Raw genomic sequence first — 22,067 nt, forward strand, 5'->3', positions numbered from 1 at the left:
TCTGACTTCAATAAAGCCTTTGTCAGTAGGTCTGCTTCTTGTAATTTGGTTGGAACATAATGTAGAGAAAATGTACCATTTTCCATTTCTGAATTGATGAAGTTTCTGTCAATTCTTACATGTTTCATCCTGTCATGTTGCACTGGGTTATGTACTATGTTGATGGCTGAATTGCTATCACTGTATAGTTTCACAGGCTCTTGAAAGGGAATAAATAAATCATGCAGTAATCTTTTTATCCAAATCAATTCACAAACTCCTTGAGCAATTGCTCTATATTCAACCTCTGCACTGCTTCTTGCAACAACAGATTGTTTTTTACTTCTCCATGTCACTAAGTTTCTCATACTTTTGTACAGTATCATGGGGTAGACTTTGAATCTTCAACTGAACCTGCCCAATCAGCATCTGCAAAACACTCTACACTTCTGTGTTCATTTTTTCTGAACTGTAATCCCTTTCCAGGAGTACTTTTGAGATAATGAAGAATCTGATTTATAGCATCCAAATGCCTCTTCCTAGGAGAATGCATAAATTGACTGACCACACTAACACTGTAGGCAATATCTGGTCTAGTGAGAGATTGGTAGATTAGTTTTCCTACAAGGCGTTGATATCTCTCCCTCTCAACTAGAGGATCATCTTCAATAATCTTGTGCTTCCAATTTCGGTCTAGGGGAGTTGTTGCAGGTCTACACCCTAGTTTCCCTGTTTCTTGAAGCAAATCAAGAGTGTACTTCCTTTGTGAGATGAAAATACCTTTCTTGCTTCTAGCTATTTCCATCCCAAGAAAGTATTGAAGCTGTCCAAGATCTTTAACCTTGAATTCTGCTTGCAAACAACTTTTGAGATTGTCAATTTCTTGATTGTCATCACCTGTGATTACCATGTCATCTACATAGACAATAAGAATAGCCCTTCTTGCATTTTTGGATTTTTTTACAAAAAGGGTGTGGTCTACTTGGCTTTGAACATAGCCAAGTTGTTTCATAGTAGTGCTGAATCTTGTGAATCAGGCCTTTGGGGACTGTTTCAGTCCATACAGGGACTTATTTAACCTGCACACAACATCATTCTTTTCTCCTTCAAATCCATGGGGCAATTTCATATAAACTTCCTCCTCCAACTTCCCATTCAAGAAAGCATTCTTCACATTTAATTGGTGTAGTTTCCAATCCAGATTTGCTGCAAGAGAAATGAAAATTCTAATAGAATTAAGTTTTGCAACTAATGCAAATGTTTCTTCATAATCTATACCATGGGTTTGGGTATAGCCTTGGGCCACTAGCCTCGCCTTATATCTGTCTATCTTCCCATCTGCACCCATTTTTGTGGTAAATATCCATCTGCAGCCCACAACTTTCTTGTCCTTGGGAAGCTTGACAATATCTCAGGTCTTATTTTCTTCTAGTGCAGCCATTAACTCTAGGAAAATAGCTCTCCATTTTTTGTCTTTTAGAGCATCAAAGACAGTTTTTGGGATTTGAACTCTATCCAATTCTGTAACAAAATCTTTATATCTCGGAGATAGGTTAGAATATGTAACAAAATTTGATATAGAATGCTTTGTACAAGATCTAACTCCTTTCCGTAAGGCAATAGGCAAGTCAAGTTCATCTATAGTATCCTTTTCAACATTAAGATTTTCAACTACACAATTACCTTCAGTGTTACAATCTATTGCTTCTACATGATTTGGCTCCAGGTCTGAAGATTGACCTTGCAAAGGAACATTATGTCTCCTAGTGTAGAATTTTGGAAAAAATTTGAACTCATTTTGAGTCCTTTTTCTAATTCTCCCCCTTGACTGGTTATTTGAGTAGATTCTGTTTCGGATTCTTTTTGTTTAGGTTGAGGTAAAGGAAGAGAAATTGGAAGAGATGGAAGGATCCCAATGATGAGGTTCAATCATATTCTCCCCCTGAAACGAATCATTGTGAAAGAAAGGTTGATTTTCAAGAAAAGTGGTATCACATGATATGTAGAACCTTTTGGATTTTGGGTAGTAACATTTGTACCCTTTTTGTGTGGGAGAATAACCAAGGAATATGCATTTATGATATTTTGGATCTAGTTTTCCTCTTGTAGGACTTGAGTTATGAACAAAGACTGTACACCTGAATATTTTTGGTTGAATAGACTCCAACATTCTAACTAAAGGAAAAAAACCTTTTAGACAGTTAAGGGGGGGGGGGGGTTAAAAATTGGAGAGGTTTGGAGGGAAGACGATTTATAAGATAGGTAGCAATTAACACAGCTTCTCCCCAAAAATGGTTGGGAACATTTGTGGTGAACATAAGAGAACGAGCAACCTCCAAAATGTGCCGATTTTTTCTTTCAGCAACCCTGTTTTGTTGCAGGGTATGGTTGCAAGAACTTTGATGGAATATGCCATGTTCCTGTAGGTAATCATTAAGATCATTAGAGAAGTATTCCCGCCCATTATCAGTACGAAGGATGTGAATTGATGAGCCAAAAATATTGGTGACAAGTTTATGAAACTATTTAAAGGTTGTTCTAGCTTCAGATTTTTCTTTCAAGAGGTACACCCAACACACACGAGTATGGTCATCTATAAAGGTGATAAACCATCTGGTTCCATTTATGTTAGGAATTCGAGAAGGACCCCATATGTCACTATGAATGAGGTGGAAGGGTTGTGATGGTTGATAGGGATGAGAGGGATAATTAGTTCAAGATTGTTTTGCAAGAATGAAATTTTCACATCGAAAAGAAGAAATATTTTTATTGATGAATAAATCTGGATACAAGTGTTTCAAATAATTGAAATTAGGGTGACCAAGACGGTTATGCCATAGAAAAACATTTGAATTTGACACGGTTGACAGGGAGATGGTTTGAGGAGAATCCGAATTTGATGGTGAATTAGAAACACTTGAATATGAATAATTTCTTATTATTCTGAATTGATGGGTACAATCAAATAAATAGACAATTAACAGAAACAATCCCTAAAGTTTAGGGATTAAGATAAACTATAAATTAGGAAAAGATAAACTGATATATCTAAACTATATCTTAGAATATCTTAACACTCCCCCTCAAGCTGGAGCATATACATCATATGCATCTAGCTTGTTACATATATATGTTATCCTAGGACCTCGTAAAGATTTAGTAAAGATATCTACAAGTTGATCCTTGGAGCAAATTGAGAAGGTCTTGATGATACCGAAGAGGATCTTTTCTCTGATGAAATGACAGTCAACCTTTATGTGCTCTGTTCTCTCATGAAAAAATGGATTAGAGGAGAGGTATAAAGCTGACTGGTTATCACAAACTAGTTCCATATGACTAACCTTGCAAAATTGCAACTCTTGAATTAAGAATTTTAGCCACAGGAGCTCACATGTGGTGTGAGCCATAGCACGATATTCTGCTTATGTACTTGATCGTGCAACAACACTTTGCTTTTTACTCTTCCATGAGACAAGATTACCACCCATGAAGACACAATAGCCTGATGTTGACCTTCTATCACGTGCATCACCTACCCAATCTGCATCTGAATATCCAACAATGTCTGTATGTCCTCTATTATTGTAAACAAGTCCCTTTCCTGGTGATCTTTTGATGTATCTAAGGATCCGAACAACTGCATGGCAATGACTCTCACAAGGAGAGTTAAGAAACTGACTTACAACACTGACAGGAAAGGATATATTAGGTCTGGTCATGGTGAGATAATTCAATTTTCCTACTAATCTCCGATATCTTCCTGGGTCAGGATAAGGCTCCCCTTGATTAGGCATAAGCTTCACATTGGGATCCATAGGAGTGTCAACTGGCTTACAATCTGTAAGTCCGGTTTCCTCTAGAATATCAAGGGCATATTTTCTCTAAGAAATCGCAATACCGGACTTTGACTGAGCGACCTCAATCCCTAGGAAATAACGCAGGGGACCTAAGTCTTTAGTTTGAAAGTGTTTAAATAAGTGTTGCTTCAGAGCCTTGATGCCCTCCTGATCATCACCTGTAATCACAATATCATTTACATAAACAACAAGATAGACAAATTCATGTGTCAGTGAGTGTTTAAAGAAGACAGAGTGGTCTGCCTCGCAGCAGATCATTCCAAATTCCTGTATAACTTTGCTAAACCGACCAAACCAAGCGCGAGGTGATTGTTTGAGGCCATACAAGGACTTCTGTAATTTACACACAAGACCAGAGCCCCCTTTAGCAACAAACCCGAGAGGTTGCTCAATATAAATTTCTTCCTCTAGATCACCATGTAAGAAGGCATTCTTGATGTCTAATTGAAACAAAGGCCAATGCCTCATAGCAGCCATGGCTAAGAAGAGACAAACCGAGGCCATGTTCGCAACTGGAGAGAAAGTGTCACTGTAGTCCAAACCATATACTTGCTTGCGTGTATCCCTTAGCCACAAGACGGGCTTTCAATCTATCCACCTGTCCATAAGGGCCTACTTTAACATTACCCACCGAAAACTAACAACAGATTTTCCAGGCAGAGGTGGGACAAGTACCCAAGTGTAGTTTGAGTCTAAAGTTGTCATCTCATCAATTGCTTGTCACCATCCTGGATGGGTTAATTATAGAAGCACTGGGAGGAACAGTAGTATGTGACCGACGCTCATAAGTTATCCCAAATCGATGTAGAGGACGATCAAACCCTGGTGGTGTGGGAGGAATCTCTAGTGCCTCTAAAGTAGTAGGTGTAGAAGGCACACCGAGATCAAAATGAGGAATAGGCAATACCTGAGAAAGGAGATCTGAGTCAACCGAAGAGACATCTGTAGTAACGAAATATGGTGTATTTTCAAAGAAAGTGACATCTGTACTAGTGTAAAACCGATGCGTAGCAGGAGAGTAACAGCGGTACCCCTTTTAAACACGGGAGTATCCTAAGAACACACATTTGATAGCCCGAGCAGACAACTTAGCACGTCCTGAGAAAAGATCATGGACGAAACAAGTACAACCAAAGACATGAGGATGAACAGAGTAAATGGGATCCAATGGGTATAATAGGGAATGAGGTACTTGATCATTCAAGACAGAGGATGGCATTCGATTTATTAAATACCCTGCAGTAAGTACAGCATCTCCCCACAACTTTAGAGGTGCATTGGCATTCAATAAAAGAGTACGAGTAGTGTCCACAATATGCCTATGTTTTCGCTCAGCTACACCATTTTGTTGAGGCGTATGAGGGCAACTAGATTGATGTAGTATGCCATGGGAAGTCATAAATGATTTGAAGCAATCTGAAAAATATTCTTTAGCATTGTCACTTCGTAAAATCCGAATTACTTTGCCAAATTGAGTTTTGATCTCCGAATAGAAACTTTGAAAAATATTGAATAACTCAAAATGATTTTTCATTAAAAATATCCAAGTACATCTAGAAAAATCATCAATAAAGGTGACGTAATACCTATGCCCTAAAAGAGAAGGAACCTGACTAGGGCCCCAAACATTAGAATGAATGATATCAAAAGAAGACACAGCTTGACTATTAATACTATTAGGAAAAGAAGTTCTAACATGCTTCCCTAATTGTCACGACTCATACTCTAAGGATTCCAGGCGTGAGAGATGAGGTACCATTTTCTTTAATTTATTCAAGCTTGGATGACCTAGGCGACGATGAATTAAACTAGGAGACTCAACAGATGCACATATGGTAGAGGTAGAAGGTTGAAGGTAGTAGAGACCATGTGATTCAGATCCAACTCCAATCGTCTGTCCCGTACTCTGGTCCTGTATCAAGAAAGAATCAGAAGTGAAGCTTATGGCACAATTTAGTGACCGAGTCAACTTACTTATAGAAATCAAATTAAAGGGACATCCAGGAACTAGTAAAACACATTTTAATGGTAGTGAAGGGATACGTGATATTTGGCCAATACTAGTGGCTTGGACTTTTGACCCATTTGCAAGAGTGATATGATGTGGAGTTTTAGGTGATGATAGGCTAGGAAAAAGGGAGACATTACCAGTTAGGTGATCAGAAGCACCAGAATCCAAAACCCAAGGTCCAATAGATGTAGAATGAGAGAGATAGACGGTTGAATTACCCGTGTGAGCAACAGTGACAGAGGAAGAGGCTTGTTGTGCTGCCTTCAGTTGAAGATACTCTTTGTAATTATCGGTAGATAATGAGATTGGATGATTTTCCTCAGATTCAATCTTGAGCTCTAGAGCTGAAGTTGGAGATTGAGCCACATTAGCTATCTTGCTCGGAAAGCCATGCAAGGAATAACACCTGTCTCGTGTATGTCCATCTCTCTGACAGTAGGTACAATGGAGGTTTTCTCTACCCCTTTACCACGACCACGACCTCGACCGCGCCCTCGACTTTCACGGTCAGCTGTACTAGAGATAAAAGCAGAGGACTCAGATTCTGTGTTAGGATCTGCCTCTGGTGAAGGGACCCAAATCAATCGATCTATGAGTTCTTCTACTGTAGGAATGACAGGATTTGTCAAGATTTGATCTCGGATAGATCCGTAATCTTTGTGAAGTCCTTGAAGGATAAACACCATAAACATATTATCAAGTTTGTTGAATATTTGTTGAGGATCATCACTAACCAACATTAGCTTGAGCTTATCAATAGTGGATTAAGCACGATTCAAATATGTCAGCAAATCATTATCAACACGAAGGGTTGCAAGACCATAACACACTCATATAATCTTTGGATGTCATTGGCATAGACATTCTGAGCCTTCTTCCAAATATCATAGCATGTCTTGTATGGACGAAAATGCACCATTAATTTAGTCTCAATGGACTGCCACAATAGAGATACAAGTTGATAATCTACCTGTTTCCATTCATCTTTCACCTCTTTATCAACTTCGGACGCCCTTTTAGTAAGATGATCATAGAGACCCTGACCTAAAAATCACATTTCAACTGCAGTGGACCAATCCAAATAATTTTTACCATTATGCTTTTCAGATGTAATAGTAGGTGATCCAGAAAAGGCAAACGAGACCAACCCCCTTTTGGAAGATTCAATTTTTGGATTCTCCTTAGGAATCTCTACCATGAAGAGAAAAAGGAGGGAAAAATAAAAACTCAATAAAAACCACAGAAACAGCAAACAATCAACCACGGAACATCGAGGTAGCAACCAAACGACCACGGAACTCTGAGACAACAACCAAACAACCACGGAACTCCGAGACAGCAACCAAACAACCACGAAGCTCCGGAACAGCAACCAAACGACCACGGAACTTCGAGGCAGCAACCAAACGACCACGAAACTCAAAGGCCGCAACCAAACGACCACCAACAGACCACCTAGAGTGTGACCCACAACCTGAAAAGGGTCAAAACGAGAAGAGGGAGGGCCGGCGAGTCCAACGGAGTGAACCGCGTCGCAAACGGAGGCCTGGAGGGCGGCGCGTGAACCCCATGCGCCGGCGAGCTTCCTCAACAAGAACCGCGCGTGAGAGAGCGTGAGACAGCGGATGACAGTGGCTTGCGACGGAGAGGTCGATCGGCGACCTCTTAATGTTCAGGCGGTGTCAACTCCGGCAATCGCGGACAAAACTTGAAAACCCTAGATGTTGGCGGCTGGATTAGGGTTCCTGGACCAGAGTGCTCTAGTACCAACTTGAATATGAATAATTTCTTATTATTCTGAATTGATGGGTACAATCAAATAAATAGACAATTAACAGAAACAATCCCTAAAGTTTAGGGATTAAGATAAACTATAAATTAGGAAAAGATAAACTAATATATCTAAACTATATCTTAGAATATCTTAACAGAAACAAAGTACAGACCATTGTGTTCCTTAGCACTGCCAATCATCATCCCCGAAGACCAATCCTGAAAAATACAGTGAGTAGGGTAAAAAATTATTGCACAATTTAGATCTTTAGTCAATTTACTGGCAAATATGAGATTGTATTTTAATTCAGGAACATAAAGGACAGATTTTAGTTTTAGTCCTGATAGGTTTAAGTCACCAGTACCAGCTACCATTGATGAATTACCGTCAACTACTGTAATAGTGACACCTTTATCAGCTTTCTTGTATGACGTAAAGTCAGCAAATGACCCTTTCATATGGTCAGTAGCTTCAGAATCTAGGACCCATTCTCCTGTATTTTCCTGTCTAGACATGAAAGAAAACTGACTATTACCTTTTTTGAGCAATGTTTGCAGTAGAGTTTGCTAGTGCAGAAGCTTTAGGTTTGAGTTGAGAGAGTAGGTTCTTTAGCATACCCATTTGCTCATCAGAAAAAATAGCAGAACATTGCTTCTTTAAATCTGTAGAAGATTCAACAACATTAACAGAGGCAGCAGCTTTGCGCTGACTTCTAGGTTTCCAATCTGCAGGTTTTCCATGAATGAGCCAGCATGTCTCCTTTGTGTGGTAAGGTCTTTGGCAATGATCACACCATGTCTTGGCCTCTTTAGGACGGATAGTCTATAGATCATTTTTCCGAGATACAAGAGCTGAGTTTAGATGAGGATCCTCAATTGTAGGATTGTTTTGCAGCATCACTTTCCTCCTACTTTCTTCTCTTCTAACCATGGCAAAGGCTTCCTTGAGAGATGGTAGTGGTTTGAGGCCAAAGATCCGCCCCCTAACTTCATCTAATTCTTTTGTTAGTCCCTATAGGAAATCAAATACCCTCTCTTTTTCCAGCATTTGGTCATACAACAATTTATCCTCAGAACATTTCAATGAAACAGTATAGAACAAGTCCATTTCTTGCCATAACTCTACCAACATATTAAAATACTCGGTTACAAATTTGTTACCTTGTTGAGTATTATGCAAAACTGACCTTATTTCAAAGCATTGGGCAGAGTGTTGGAGGTCTGAGTACATCTCCTGAACAATGGTCCATATTTCATGGGCAGTTTTGCAGAAAAGATAAGTTCTGTCAATTTTAAGTTCCATTGAGTTTATCAACCAAGCCATGACAATGGAGTTCTCTGCATCCCAGTTACTGTTGGAAGGATTAGTCATTGGTGGAGCTGCAAAAGTCTCTGTAAGATAGCCCATTTTTCCTCTCCCTTTGATGACAAGAAGGACCGACTGGTACCATTCTTGGAAGTTTAACCCATTTAATTTGTGTTGGGTTATTTGAATTGAGGGGTTTAGGTCATAGGTTGGAAGGATGAAGCCATATGGGCTGGGTTGTTTAGATTTCTATTGGAAGGCGAAATATTTTCTGGTGTGGATGGTTGTGTGGGTGGTGCAACAGCCATGAAACTGTATTTAGTTTTCATCTAGGATGAAGAACAGTTGGCTCTGATACCATATTATTAGAAGCGGAAGAAATCATTCTTCTTATTTTATTCAAATGATTGGTCTAGTATATAAATAGGTAAAACAGGGAAGTAAAAAAGGAAACAAATAATAGGCAATTCCTATAATTAGATAGGAAGCCCTATAAATCAGTAATAACAATAAAAGATAAATTATAGATCCTAATCCTTGAAATTCTGCAACATAATAATATCCCATAAATTTTGGGATTCCTATCCAACAGAACTTGTAGGGAGTATTTGTGCTTACGAATTTTTTATCTACCCCTAAACAAAAAGGTAGAAAAAAAGAATGAAGTGAGGAAATTGTTGGTGAATACACTGCCATAGCAAGAACCACTAGAATTGTATTAGTCATGGAAAAGAGTAAAGTGAACAATTGGAATCTTGGAGAATGAAAAGGTTTTTTTTCATCTACCACAAGCTTTTCACCTTGGTGACAAGGTGAATGTTTAAAGAGGAAGGTGGGGGGGGGTGTATTATTACATAATCCATAGAGATAGTTAGTGGAATAATTTAGTTAGGGCATGAGATAATTAGGAAAAGAAGCTCGTGATTAAGCATATATCTATTAGAATAAAAGGGAATGGGCATGCAATTTGTTAGGCCCATTTAAGGTAGTTTTCTGTTATAAACGATAAGTCACTAACTACCTATGGAAAGGGGGACAACTGTCATGTTACAGGGACTTTAGGAGAATTGGAAAGTTGTGAGGAGTGGATCCAAACCTCTCTGAAACCTCTAGAGCATTTATCTCCCATGCAGAGTTCTTGGCTTGGCACAAAACAGTAACTAGCTCAAAATTGGTTTTTTCTTCATCCAAACCTTTTAAATGGAATAGTCCACCAAAGCATAGTTTGAAAAATGAAACAATTGAGGTTCAAAAACCAGTTTGAATAATTTGGCTTTTTAAAAAAGGATTAGATTTGTTATTGGTTTGATTTGTCTAAACTGGTTTTTCTGAACACCCCTACATAATGAAACTTCTGGGCAGGTTAGATGAACGGAAGCGCAGAAAGATATTTATACTCGAAAGAGATTTACTTTATCCTGATCCTTTTGAGAAATCTCTCTTGCCTGAAGAGCTTCAAATATGTCAGCGTTACAAGGTCTTCACACGGTTTCACTCAAAACAAGAGCATCTGGATTTGCTAAAAACTATTATTGAAGAACACAGGCTGGTCAAAAGAATACAAGATTTACAGGTATTACATTCTTCTACACATTTTGATGATGTAACTTGCTTTATCTAGATATATTGTAGCTATTTTCTAAAGATTATAAAGAGTTGCGGTATACTCTTAAAATAAATTTGAAAGTGTTGAAATACAGAGAGATAGAGAGAGAGAGAGAATAGAGACACGATAAGTGAATCTGTTTATCTCAACTACACAACGGAGATTTATTTATACAAGCACATAATATTCAATATGCCTGATTAGGGGATATTTTGTTTCCCTTAGATTATTATTTACTTTCCTATAAATCACTATACAATAAATGGAGAGTATTCATTCTGATTCTCAACACTCCCCTCAAGCTGGAGCATATAAATTATATCCACCAAACTTGTTATGCATATCACTAATTCTTAGACCTCTCAAGAGTTTGGTGAAGACATTTGCAAATTAATCGCTAGAGAAAGTTAGTAGTTATATCTACTAACTTGGTCTTCTACATGATGATGTGGCAATTTACGTCAATGTGTTTGGTCCTCTGCTGTAAATGGTAAAGATATTTTTCAGTAAATGGGGAAGATATTTTGTGGAGTATATTTCGGGGTCATAGATATCTCATGATATACTATTTATTTCCCATATCCATTTTCCCTCTCAGTTTCCCCTTTTTAGCATTGTCCTTTAGCTTTAATAGGGAGATTAGAGAATGTATTGAACAGAATTAATGTACAATTATTATTTCGATTATGGTATTAGAGCTGCCAATCCTGGGAGCTTTGCATTTCTGCTGTTGTCAGCTGTCACTGTAGCTGCCTTTGGGATCAGTGGTCAGACCAGGATGAGTGCCTCTCCATTGCCAATCGGATGTCTAAATTTCAGGGCAGATCTCCGGCCCACATGCCACCATGCAACCCACTCGTCGACGACATGACAAAAAGGGCCACTACGTTGTCAAGTTTGACTTCTTGGGCCAAGAGAAGTGCTCCTAATTCAGCAAGAATGAAAGGCTCCAAACGACTATTAAAAAGATTAATCAGAGAATCATACCCTTCGGGTAACCCTTCAACAATGGCATCAAGTTGTTCTTAAGAGGAGACTCGGTCTCTAATGGAGCATAAAGAATTAACAATTGCTTTGATTTTGAGGATGAATTCAAAGATGGAGTAATCTTCTGTCTTATTATTTCGCTATGGCATTCTGAGTATTCTTGCTCTTGACAAGTTAGACCAAGGTTACCAACGAAGAACACAACTAATGATACATAACAAAATTGGTGTAGTAATAGGCAATTATAGTCTTGAAAGCTGGAGAGAATCTTGCTACTCCCATTGTGCATACACAAAATACTCCCATTGTGCATACACAAAATTTAGTTTGCCTTCTTTGTGATCTACTTCTATGAGAAATCATGGCGAAATGGAAGGATTCACAAGAAATTGAGGAAGCTGATGTCCCTTGATTTTTTGATTTTTCATTTTCAAAGAACAAAATTGTTCTCTATTTTATGAAATTGTAAGAGAAGGTGGTGGGTGCATTAGATACAGAAATGGTGGGTACAGATTAGGTTAGCGCCAACTGGTGGCTGTGGAAAAATTTTCGTCAAAAGCTATGGAAGAACATTAAGTTCTTGATACCATGTAAAACTTCATGGTGAAGCTAAATAGATTTGATAGAAAGTAAACTGTATTATTATTCATCTAACTTTTGATACAAAAATCGAAGGAATATAAAGGAAGAGATACAATTGTTCAGTTGCAACTGAACTCTAATAGAAAAATAACAAACTAACTAACAAGAGAAAAGATACAATACGTCTGTGCTCATAGTAAGAGCCTGTGCACCCACTCTAATAGACACAATTATCATACTATAATACTTAGGGAATCCACTAAACCAACTTGTAAAGTAATTAAGGTCTAAACTTTATAAGGACTACATTGGTCATATCTATAGCGAATAGGTCTCAATAGATTGTAGTAGTATGTCGTCTCAAACATGGTTTAGATTGGGGTACAATGTGGCCATGCAAGTGTACTCTTGCCCAAAGGGAAAGCTTGTTATAGTTTGAAGATGGAAAATTATGCGAGAGAAAGTAGATATGAGGAACAGGTTACAATTGTAGCAAAAAGATATGATGCTAATTATTGGAGATCCCGCATCGATTAGAGATGATACCATAATAGTGTAAATAAGTAAGGAACAATCCTCACTTTACAAACCAGTTTTGTAAGGTTGAATTAAGTCCCAAATCACTTTCTTAAAATGATATTAGAGCTTCCAAAATCTGGGAGGTTCTAACTGCTCAACTCAAACCCTAGACAACAGCCTTCATTGCTGTGGCAAATCCTAGACGGTAGCCTCCATTGCTGCTACAAACCCTAGAAGGCAGCTGCCACTGCTCTGTTGCTAACCTTAGATGGTTTCCTTTATTGTTGCTGCAAATCCTTGTGCCTTCATTGCACAAGGACTATGTTGCTGCTGCACAATTTCTTATTTTCTTTATCTAGTGCCTTCATCGCACAATTTGCCATGGCTCAAATAGAGGATAATAAATCCCAAAACTTCTAAAGAAAGAGAGGAGAATATGTCCAACTCAATCTGGACGAGAGAAAAAGAGTAAGATCCTTTTTTAGTAGACCTAAGAAACCAACAGGTACTTGTTCTTTGGGCTACTCAAGTAAGTTTCCATTTTCTTTTAAACTCAATGTCTTAGATACACCCTTTAACCAACATTACTGCTAGATTCTAGAGCCACTGACCACATGACACCCTTACATAAAATATTCTCCACATATCAACCATGTCCTAACAACATGAAAATTTTCACAACTGATGGAACTCTCATAACTGCAGCTGGACAAGGAGATGTCCAAACAAGCCTGTTAATAAACTTGAAAAATGTTCTCCATATTCCCAAATTGTCCACCAACCTAATATCCATGCAAAAGCTTACAAAGGATCTATCAAGGGATGTTGTTTTTCATTACAATGCTTGTATGTTGCAGGATAAGAACTCGAAGAGGACGATTGGACATGCTAGAGAATGGAATGGTCTTTATTACATGGAAGACTTAAATTTGCCTGACAAAAGCCACTCCATATCTAATCGGTGATGACCAATTGGCAAAATGTTTTGCTATATCATTGTTGCTTAGGACATCTGTCCTTTTAAGTTATAAAAATGTTATTTCCTTTCTATTTTGAAAAATTAGATGTGGAGTATTCATTGGGAGTTGTGTGAGCTCATTAAGCTCAAGCGTCTACCTTTTTCAATTAGCAATAAAATAAGCATTTCTTCCTTTGACCTGATTCATATTGGTGTGTGGGACCCCTCTAATGTTCCAAATGTATTAGGTGCTCAATGGTTTGTTACCTTTATAGATGATTGTACTTGGGTTACTTGAGTTTTCTTACTTAAACAAAAATTAGAAGTTAGCTCTATTTTCGTACGCATTTTTTCTCAATGATAAAAAACCAATTTAGAGCTAATATCAAGCAACTTAGGTCAGACAATGCTAAAAGATTACTTCAATCACGTGCTTAATTCCTTTTGTCAAAAGGAAGTTATAATTCACAAGTCTTTGTCAAAAAACCTTAGCAACATGTCATTGTGGATAGAGAAAATGGTCATCTATTAGATCAAACTTGGGCTCTTCTCTTTCAAAACTGTGTTCCTAAAATTTTTTGGGAGGAAGCCATACTCACTGCCACTCACCTTATTTAATAGATTTCCCTCTAGGATTGTAGCTTCAAAAAGTCCTACCAAAGTCCTATCCTTCTTTTTCAGACCTGACCATTACAAATATCCTTATACCTAGAATATTTGGGTGTGTCCTTTGTTCATGTCCATAGTACTGATCGGGGAAAACTTGATCCTAGGGCCTTAAAATGTGTTTTTGTAGGGTACTCATCCACACAAAAATGGAATAAATGCTATTACCCACCGTCCCAAATTTCTGTGTCAAGGGATGTCACTTTCCACGAGCACGAAAGTCATTTCAGCCAACCTCATCTTCAAGAAGTTTAAGGGAGGCTCATGAGCACCTTATTTTTCCAAACATGACATTTGGATTGAAGCTAGAATTGAACCTGAAAATGGAGATAAAAAATCTCCCTTAAACTTTTTTCTGGGGTACAAGATGGTCATGCAAGTGTACTCTTGCCCAAAAGGAAAGCAAGTGTACAAGGTGGACAGCTACTGCCATAGCACGATATTTAGCTTCCATAGTGGATCTAGCAATTGTAGTTTGTTTCTTGCTTCTCCATGAAATTAGGTTGCCTCCAATTAGAACACAATAGCCAGAGGGTAAACCTTCTGTCTAATGGTGATCTTGTCCAATCAGCATCTGAATAACAGACAATTTTGGAATTGCCTTTGTCCTCCTATAGTAGTCCTCAGCCCGGTGCCTTCTTGATATATCTGAGGATCCGTATTACTGCAGTCTAATGACTATCACGAGGATCGTTAATGAATTGGCTTACCACACTTACTAGGAATGCGATGTCTGCCCTGGTGACAATAAGATAGTTAAGTCTGCCAACAAGTCTATGATATCTTTCTAGGTCATCCAATGGCTCCCCCTGACCCAGAAGAAGCTTGACGTTGGGATCCATTGGAGTATCACCAGGGCGGCAGTCAACCATACCAGTCTCGGTGAGAATGTCCAGAGCATATTTTCTTTGGGAAATTGCAATACCAGAAGTGGAGTGAGCAACCTCGATCCCCAAAAAATATCTAAGTGGACCAAGGGCTTTCATCTAAAATTGGCGTTGAAGGTGAGATTTGAGGCGGCAAATACCATCGGAGTCATCTCTAGTAATGACAATGTCATCAACATACACCACTAAATAAATACAAAGTCCAGATGAGGAGTGAAGGAAGAAAACAAAGTGGTTAGCCTCACAGCAAGTCATACCAAACTCAATCAAGGCGGAGCTGATGCGTCCAAACCAAGCACGAGGAGATTGCTTCAAGCCATAAAGAGAACGACAAAGACGACAAACAAGGTGAGTCACCAGAAGCAATAAAGCCAGGGGGCTGGTCCATATAAACCTCTTCTTGTAATTCACCATTTAAAAAGACATTTTTAATATCCAATTGGTGTAGCGGCCAATGACGAATTGCAGCCATAGCAAGAAGCAAGCGAACAGACGTCATGTTGGCGACAGGAGAGAAAGTATCCCCATAATCTAGACCATAGATTTGAGTATAGCCCTTTGCAACCAATCGCGCTTTAAAGCGGTCAATGCTACCATCCGGTGCAACTTTCACTATGTACATCGACAACCAACGATAGACTTGTCAGGTGGTAAAGGTACTAACTCCCACGTGCCACTAGTCTGCAAAGCATCCATTTCATCCAGCATCGCCTGTCTCCACCGAGAATCAGCCATAGCTTCACCTGTAGACTTGGGGAAGACACAGAATCCAAAGAGGAAATAAAAGAAAAGTAGGAAGGAGACAATCGATGACAAGAAAGAGCACAAGCATATAAAGGATGAGGATTGCGGGTAGATCGAATACCTTTATGAATGGCAATGGGTAACTCAGGCAAAGAATGTTCAAGTGCAGGAGGCGTTGTTAGATAGTCGGTTAGAGCAGAAGATGAAGCTGGGGGAGCTATATATGGAACCACCTGTGGATGTCTTGTCCTACGTTGATAGACAAGTAATGGTGGTGGATCAGTTACTACAGTCGGAGTTGAAGTTGGAATAGTAGGTTAATCATCCAAAGAAGTATTGATGGAGTATGGTTGAAGCAAGTGAAGGATTCTTGCTTCTTTTGACCTTCTCCGAATGTGAAGTCCTTTTCCTTGAGCTTGCCACGGTTCAAATGATGGAAGAAGATGATTGGAATGGTGGAAGAATCCCTAAGCTAAGGATGGAAGCATCCAAGCTAAAGATCCAAAGGAAAGCTCACTTTCAAGTCTAGGAATGGAGGTTTTCCTAGAACTAGAGTGGGTGAGGTTTCGGTGACTCTTGGAGAGAATTTGGCTGAAGTAAAATTTAGAATTCTCATTCATTCAAAAGTGAATACAAGTTATGAAGGATCATGCATATATAGGCTCAGCTAGGGAAGCATTTGGTGCTAAGATTCAAATACCACATGTGGCGCCAAGATTTGAGTTCAAATTTGAAATTTGAATTCAAATCTTCACTCCCATGTGAAAGTCCGTGAATCTAGGTGCTCTCATGCATCTTAATTTGATTTAGGAAGCATTTAGGGTTGATTTGGCTAAGCACATGTTCAGCCACAAGTGGCACCATCCATGTGATCCCAAATTCAACTTAAATGCCTTCTAAATTAAATCTAGTTTAGCCTAATGAACCTATTTAAGTAATCCCTCAATAATCCTAATCTAATGGCCTAAATACAATGGCCAAGCAAATACAATGGAAAGTAAAAATTACAAGAATGAAAATGAGCCCAATATTGGGTACCAAAAGCCCAAAGGCCCATGAAGCCCAAAACTAGGCCCAATAAGCCTATAGCCTAAAATGTTATCCTAGATGGTCCAAAATACAAGACCCAAAATATAGAAAACCTATACTAACATGATATATACAAGACATAAAGAAAATAGATAAAACAAGATATGGCCCATGAGAATCTCAACTTTGGCCTTCCAAGCCCATCGGGCCCATTGGGCCTTGACTGGCCCAAACCTTCCTGTCTAGCCCATTCTTCTTGGCTCTTTCAATGTGTCACCCCTTGCCTTCCTAGGGATGATTCCATCAAGTATGACTAGTAATATCCTCAGTAAAGAAAGGAGAGGATGACTCAAAGAAGGAAACGTCAGCGAAAACAATATAGCGTTGAAGTTGTGGACAAAAACAATGATACCCTTTCGGGAGTCGAGAATACCTAAGAAATATACACTTGAGAGACCTAGCAGAAAATTTATCTTTACCTGGGGTGAGATCATGGACAAAACATGTACATCCAAAGACACGAAGTGGAACAGGATAAAGATCATTTTGTGGATACAATATGGTGTATGGGATTTGATTGCTGAGAACAGAGGAGGGCATGCGATTAATCAAGTAACAGGCAGTAAGAATCGCATCACCCCAGAATCAAAGTGGAACTTTATGATGAAGGAGAATAGTACGAGCTGTCTCAACCAAATGATGATTTTTGCGTTCAGCTACACCATTTTGTTGTAGTGTGTGGGCACAAGAGGTCTGATGAAGAATACCCTGGGAGGGAAAAAAAGACTAGAATTTGGAAGATAAATACTCTTTTGCATTATCAATGCATAAGATTTTAATAGATTGACTAAATTGAGAAGAAATTTCAATGAAAAAACTTTGAAAAATGTGAAAAATATCATAAAGGTGTTTCATTAAGAAAACCCAAGTACAACGCGAAAAATCATAAATAAAGGTAACAAAATAAGAATAATCTAAAGTTGAACAGACTCGACTGGATCCCCAAATATCAGAGTGAACCAGGGTAAATGGTGATGCAGCACATTTATTGACACTAGATTGGTAAGACTGACGGACATGTTTCCCTAATTGACATGACTCACACTGGATGTTTTTAATGGTAGAAAGGCTAGGAACTAAAAGTCGTAATTTCTCCAAACTGGGATGACCAAGACGCTGATGAGCAAGATCGGCAGAGGTGGAGACACGCGCAATCAATGGTGAGAGACGATACAATCCCCCAGACTCATGTCCTGCTCCAATTGTTTGTCCTGTACGCCGATCCTGAATAAGAACAGAATTATTAACAAACAACACAGAGAAATCAAGGGTACTGGTGAGTTTGCTAATGGAAATTAAATTAAAAGGACAACCAGGAACAAACAGAACAGAGTGCAAAGGGAGGTGAGGGAGTGGGTGTATTTGACCAATGCCATGAACTTTAATTTGAGAACCATCGGCAAGAGGTGGCAAGGAGTCGGAGAAAGACAATTTAGAGAAAAAAGATTGATTACCAGTCATATGATCAGGTGCACCGGAGTCAAGAATCCAAGGTCCAAGAGAAGGAGACTGGGACATAAAGGCTAATGGATTACCAGAGTGAGCCATGGTAGTGGCAGGCGAGGCAGATTGTTGGGCTGCTCGGAGTTGAAGGAGATCTTGTTAATCAGAGGCAGAAATAGTGATATCTGTAAGAGAGCAAAAGTCGGTAGAGGAGGTAGTGTTGGGCACATGAGCAACATTTGCTGATGATGACTGTTCTCGGGCCTTTTTGTGACAGTTAACTTCAATATGACCAAAGTAGCGGCAATAATTGCAATGACGATTCTGTTTTCCACGACCTTCATTACGTCCACTACCACGATCAGATGAGTGAGAAACAAGGGCAGAGGAGTCTACAGCAGTTGCAGAAGGAGTAGCCACAGTATGAGAGATGGAGAGACGCAACAATTGTTCACTAACAATGTCGTATGTAGGAATAATAGGGGCAGACAAAATCTGATTACGGACAGACTCTAGTTCAGGAGGAAGACCAACAAGAATCATGAAGTACTGGTTTCGCTATTTCTCAAAGGTCGCCACATCAGAGGGATAAGGCATTAAATTATTGTAATCAGCAATTAGACGGTCAAGCTTACTCAAATATGTCTGTATGTCCCTATTCTCAAGCTTGGTGGTCATCATAGTGGTGATGACGTTGTAAAGACGTTGAACATTATTAGCGTAAACTTTCTTGGCCTTGTGCCAAACATCGTAACATGTGTCGAATGCTTGATAAGAATGTTGAAGGTTCGGAGCAATAGAAAACCAAATAACCGTACATAGTGAGGCATTAATTTGTTGCCACTAGCCACGTTTATCAGTAGCAATTGTAGAAAAATGAGTGGTTAAGTGGCAGCACGTCCTTGATCATGAAACCAAAGCTGAACCGTAGCTGCCCAAGTGGTATAATTTGCTGCTCCGGTCAACTTCTCACACGGAATCGGAAGGATGTTGTTAAATGTCGTAGTCAAAGTAGAAGCAACCATGAAAGATGAATATCAGCGGTGACCGGAGGTCAGTGACGGCGACGGCGGTCGAGGGCGGCGGCCGGCGGCAGTGGTCAGAAGCGGTGGTCGGAGGTGGGTGAGAGCCTTTGCAAGAAGAGAGAAAAAAAAATTCTAAAAGAAAAACCTAAGCTCTAGATACCATTTTGTGATTCAGGAATTGTGTGAGTTGAACACACATCAATCTTATTTATAGAGAGAATACAATAAATGATAAAGATACTAATCTCTAGTATTATGGAAACTAATCTAATCATATCCCTGATTGATAATGAGAATAATAACCATAATATCTTTATCCACAATATCTGTAACACTAATATTGGGAAGTCACCTTAATTGCACTCACTCCTACCTGCTTTAGTTGTGGCCCTTTTCTGAATTAATTAAAGCCTCAAAGATGGTGGTTTAGTTTTACATTGATTAGAGATATGCTTAAATTGAACTTATAAACTTTGACAATTCTCACCTTACAAGTCGATTTTATAATGTTAAGTCCTGAGCTAAAATTCTACGATTATATCAAAACTTATTTTAGATTCATTATTGGGTCACCTGCATTTGTATTTTGATTAGTTTAGGGAGCTGTTTGGCGAGCTTCAAACAATAGGAGGTTTACTAGTTTCTACGCTTGACTTATAGTGGGAGGGATTTCTTGATTTTTAGCCTTGATCAAATTATACTAATTTTGGCCACATCTCTTAAGGACCTAATCTGATGCCATTTCCATTTGAAATATGTTGTAGGAAGCCCGAATTGCTGGCTGTGTAACTGCTGCTGATGCTTATCGATTTATTGAACAAAAGAGGACAAAGGAAGCTGAATCGAGTGCCTGTAAAGAAAGTGGTCAGATTGGAACAAGTGCCAAGACATTACTGAGGCCAAATTATCTCAAAGGAGAACTTGATACTAGTCCGCGGGGCCTTCAAAAGGGGACTTCAGCTTTATTTGCTGGTGCCAAGGATTCACCTGCTGCCATACAAACCATCACAAGGTCGCTAGAAGAGTGGGATATCAGTGGATTTGCTGGGGCTGAATTACTATCCGAATCTGTGAGAATTCTATCCTTGTTTGATTTCTACGCTGCTGTTCTCTTTCTTTCAGCTTTCATTGGCTTTTTTATTTTTTATTTTTAAATTTTTTGGAGGAGAAGGCTATGTACATCAGACCCTTCCTACACCCCAGAATAGTGGGAGTTTTGTGTACTGGACTTTGATGGAAGGAGTGTTCTATCTGATTGGTTCTTTGTAAATGATTAACGTGCAGGAGAAAAAGCTTTGTAACGAGATCAGAGTTCTACCGTCGCACTATCTCAACATGCTGCAGACCATGTCATCCGAAATTTCAAAGGGCAATGTGACCAATAAATCTGATGCACGTACACTGTTTAAGGTAGAGCCAAGCAAGGTGGATAGAGTCTACGATATGCTTGTGAACAAAGGAGTTGTGCAAACATAGTGAAATGCTATGTAATGGTTATAAAGCCACTTTTTTACATTTTTCTTCGTCTTCTCCTTTCTCCCATTAAGATATAATTAGATAAACACCTGTGTGATATGCAAAAACAAATGATTATATTATATTATTAAGATTTATGTGTCTGTTGTTGGTAGACAGTACATCCAATTGTGGCATTTGTTCATTAGCAATCATTTCATTTGCCCTGTAATGCATACTAATTAAATGTAAAAAAACGATATCAAACTTTAAAATGTTACTATCTTATTTTACGGAAGAGTTGAAAGGAGAGGACTTTTATATATTTAATGGCATAATTTTTTTTATCTAAAATGATTATAATAATGACAACAAGATTCAAACTTAAAATCATGTATGTATTATTTTAACTCTTACCACTAACAAAGCAACTAGGACCTTTGGCCACAAACAAAATTTTCAAATTACACTTTAATGAAACACTCTATGGAAACATGAAAAATACGTAACATAAACACATTTTATAAATAAAATCTTTGTGAAGAAAATATAAACACTAGAAGAGGGGGGTTAAATGGTGTGTATCAAAAATTCGCAAGTTTTTTACAGTGAAGTAGTAATGCTAGTTAGATAAAGTGTAAAGAGTAGTCAAATGGAATATTAAGTATTTTTATATCGGTTTATCTCAACCATCAAAATTATGTCTAGTTCTCAAATCAACCAAATTGAATTCTACCATCTTTCAACAAAGATATAATTATTCTTTTAACAAGTTACTTCTAGCTCAATCTTAAGTATCATGTGATTTGTCTCTTCAAACAACTATTTAAGTATTCCTTTAACATGTCTCTCCAAGTTTAATAAGCAAATATTCTTTTCAACCAAATCTTTCCAGATTTAAACAAGTATTATTTTTTTGACAAGTCTCTTTAGACTTAATCTTATAACAATGGTTATAAAGATTACACAGATATTGTATTCGTCTCACTTAAACATTATACAATTAATACAAAGTAGTAAGTTTTTACAAAAAAGAATAAGTATGATTTACAAAAAGTGTTTCTTTGTATATATTTTTGTACAAGTCATTTCTATATATTGTGTGTCACTCCTTTCTTGAGCTTTGAATCTTCTTATATAGTAGTTTGGAGAAGATGACCATTGTACACTTTAAGTCCAA

General features: G+C 38.4%; 1 protein-coding gene across 1 annotated transcript in view; it reads left to right on the top strand.

The window, feature by feature from the left end:
* Positions 1-21,187, top strand: part of ADA2A (ADA2 2A) — a 44,020-nt gene extending 22,833 nt beyond the window's left edge. Inside the window, exons 11-13 of the mRNA XM_020382337.3 lie at positions 10,289-10,499; positions 20,197-20,502; positions 20,717-21,187. Coding sequence (XP_020237926.1) covers positions 10,289-10,499; positions 20,197-20,502; positions 20,717-20,908 — 709 coding nt within the window. The 3' untranslated portion in view covers positions 20,909-21,187. The remainder of the gene's footprint in view (positions 1-10,288; positions 10,500-20,196; positions 20,503-20,716) is intronic.
* Positions 21,188-22,067: the final 880 nt, after the last annotated feature.

Source organism: Cajanus cajan, chromosome 6 (genome assembly GCF_000230855.2).
Source record: "Cajanus cajan strain Asha chromosome 6, NIPB_CcT2T_4, whole genome shotgun sequence".
In the NCBI taxonomy this organism is placed as follows: Eukaryota; Viridiplantae; Streptophyta; class Magnoliopsida; order Fabales; family Fabaceae; genus Cajanus; species Cajanus cajan.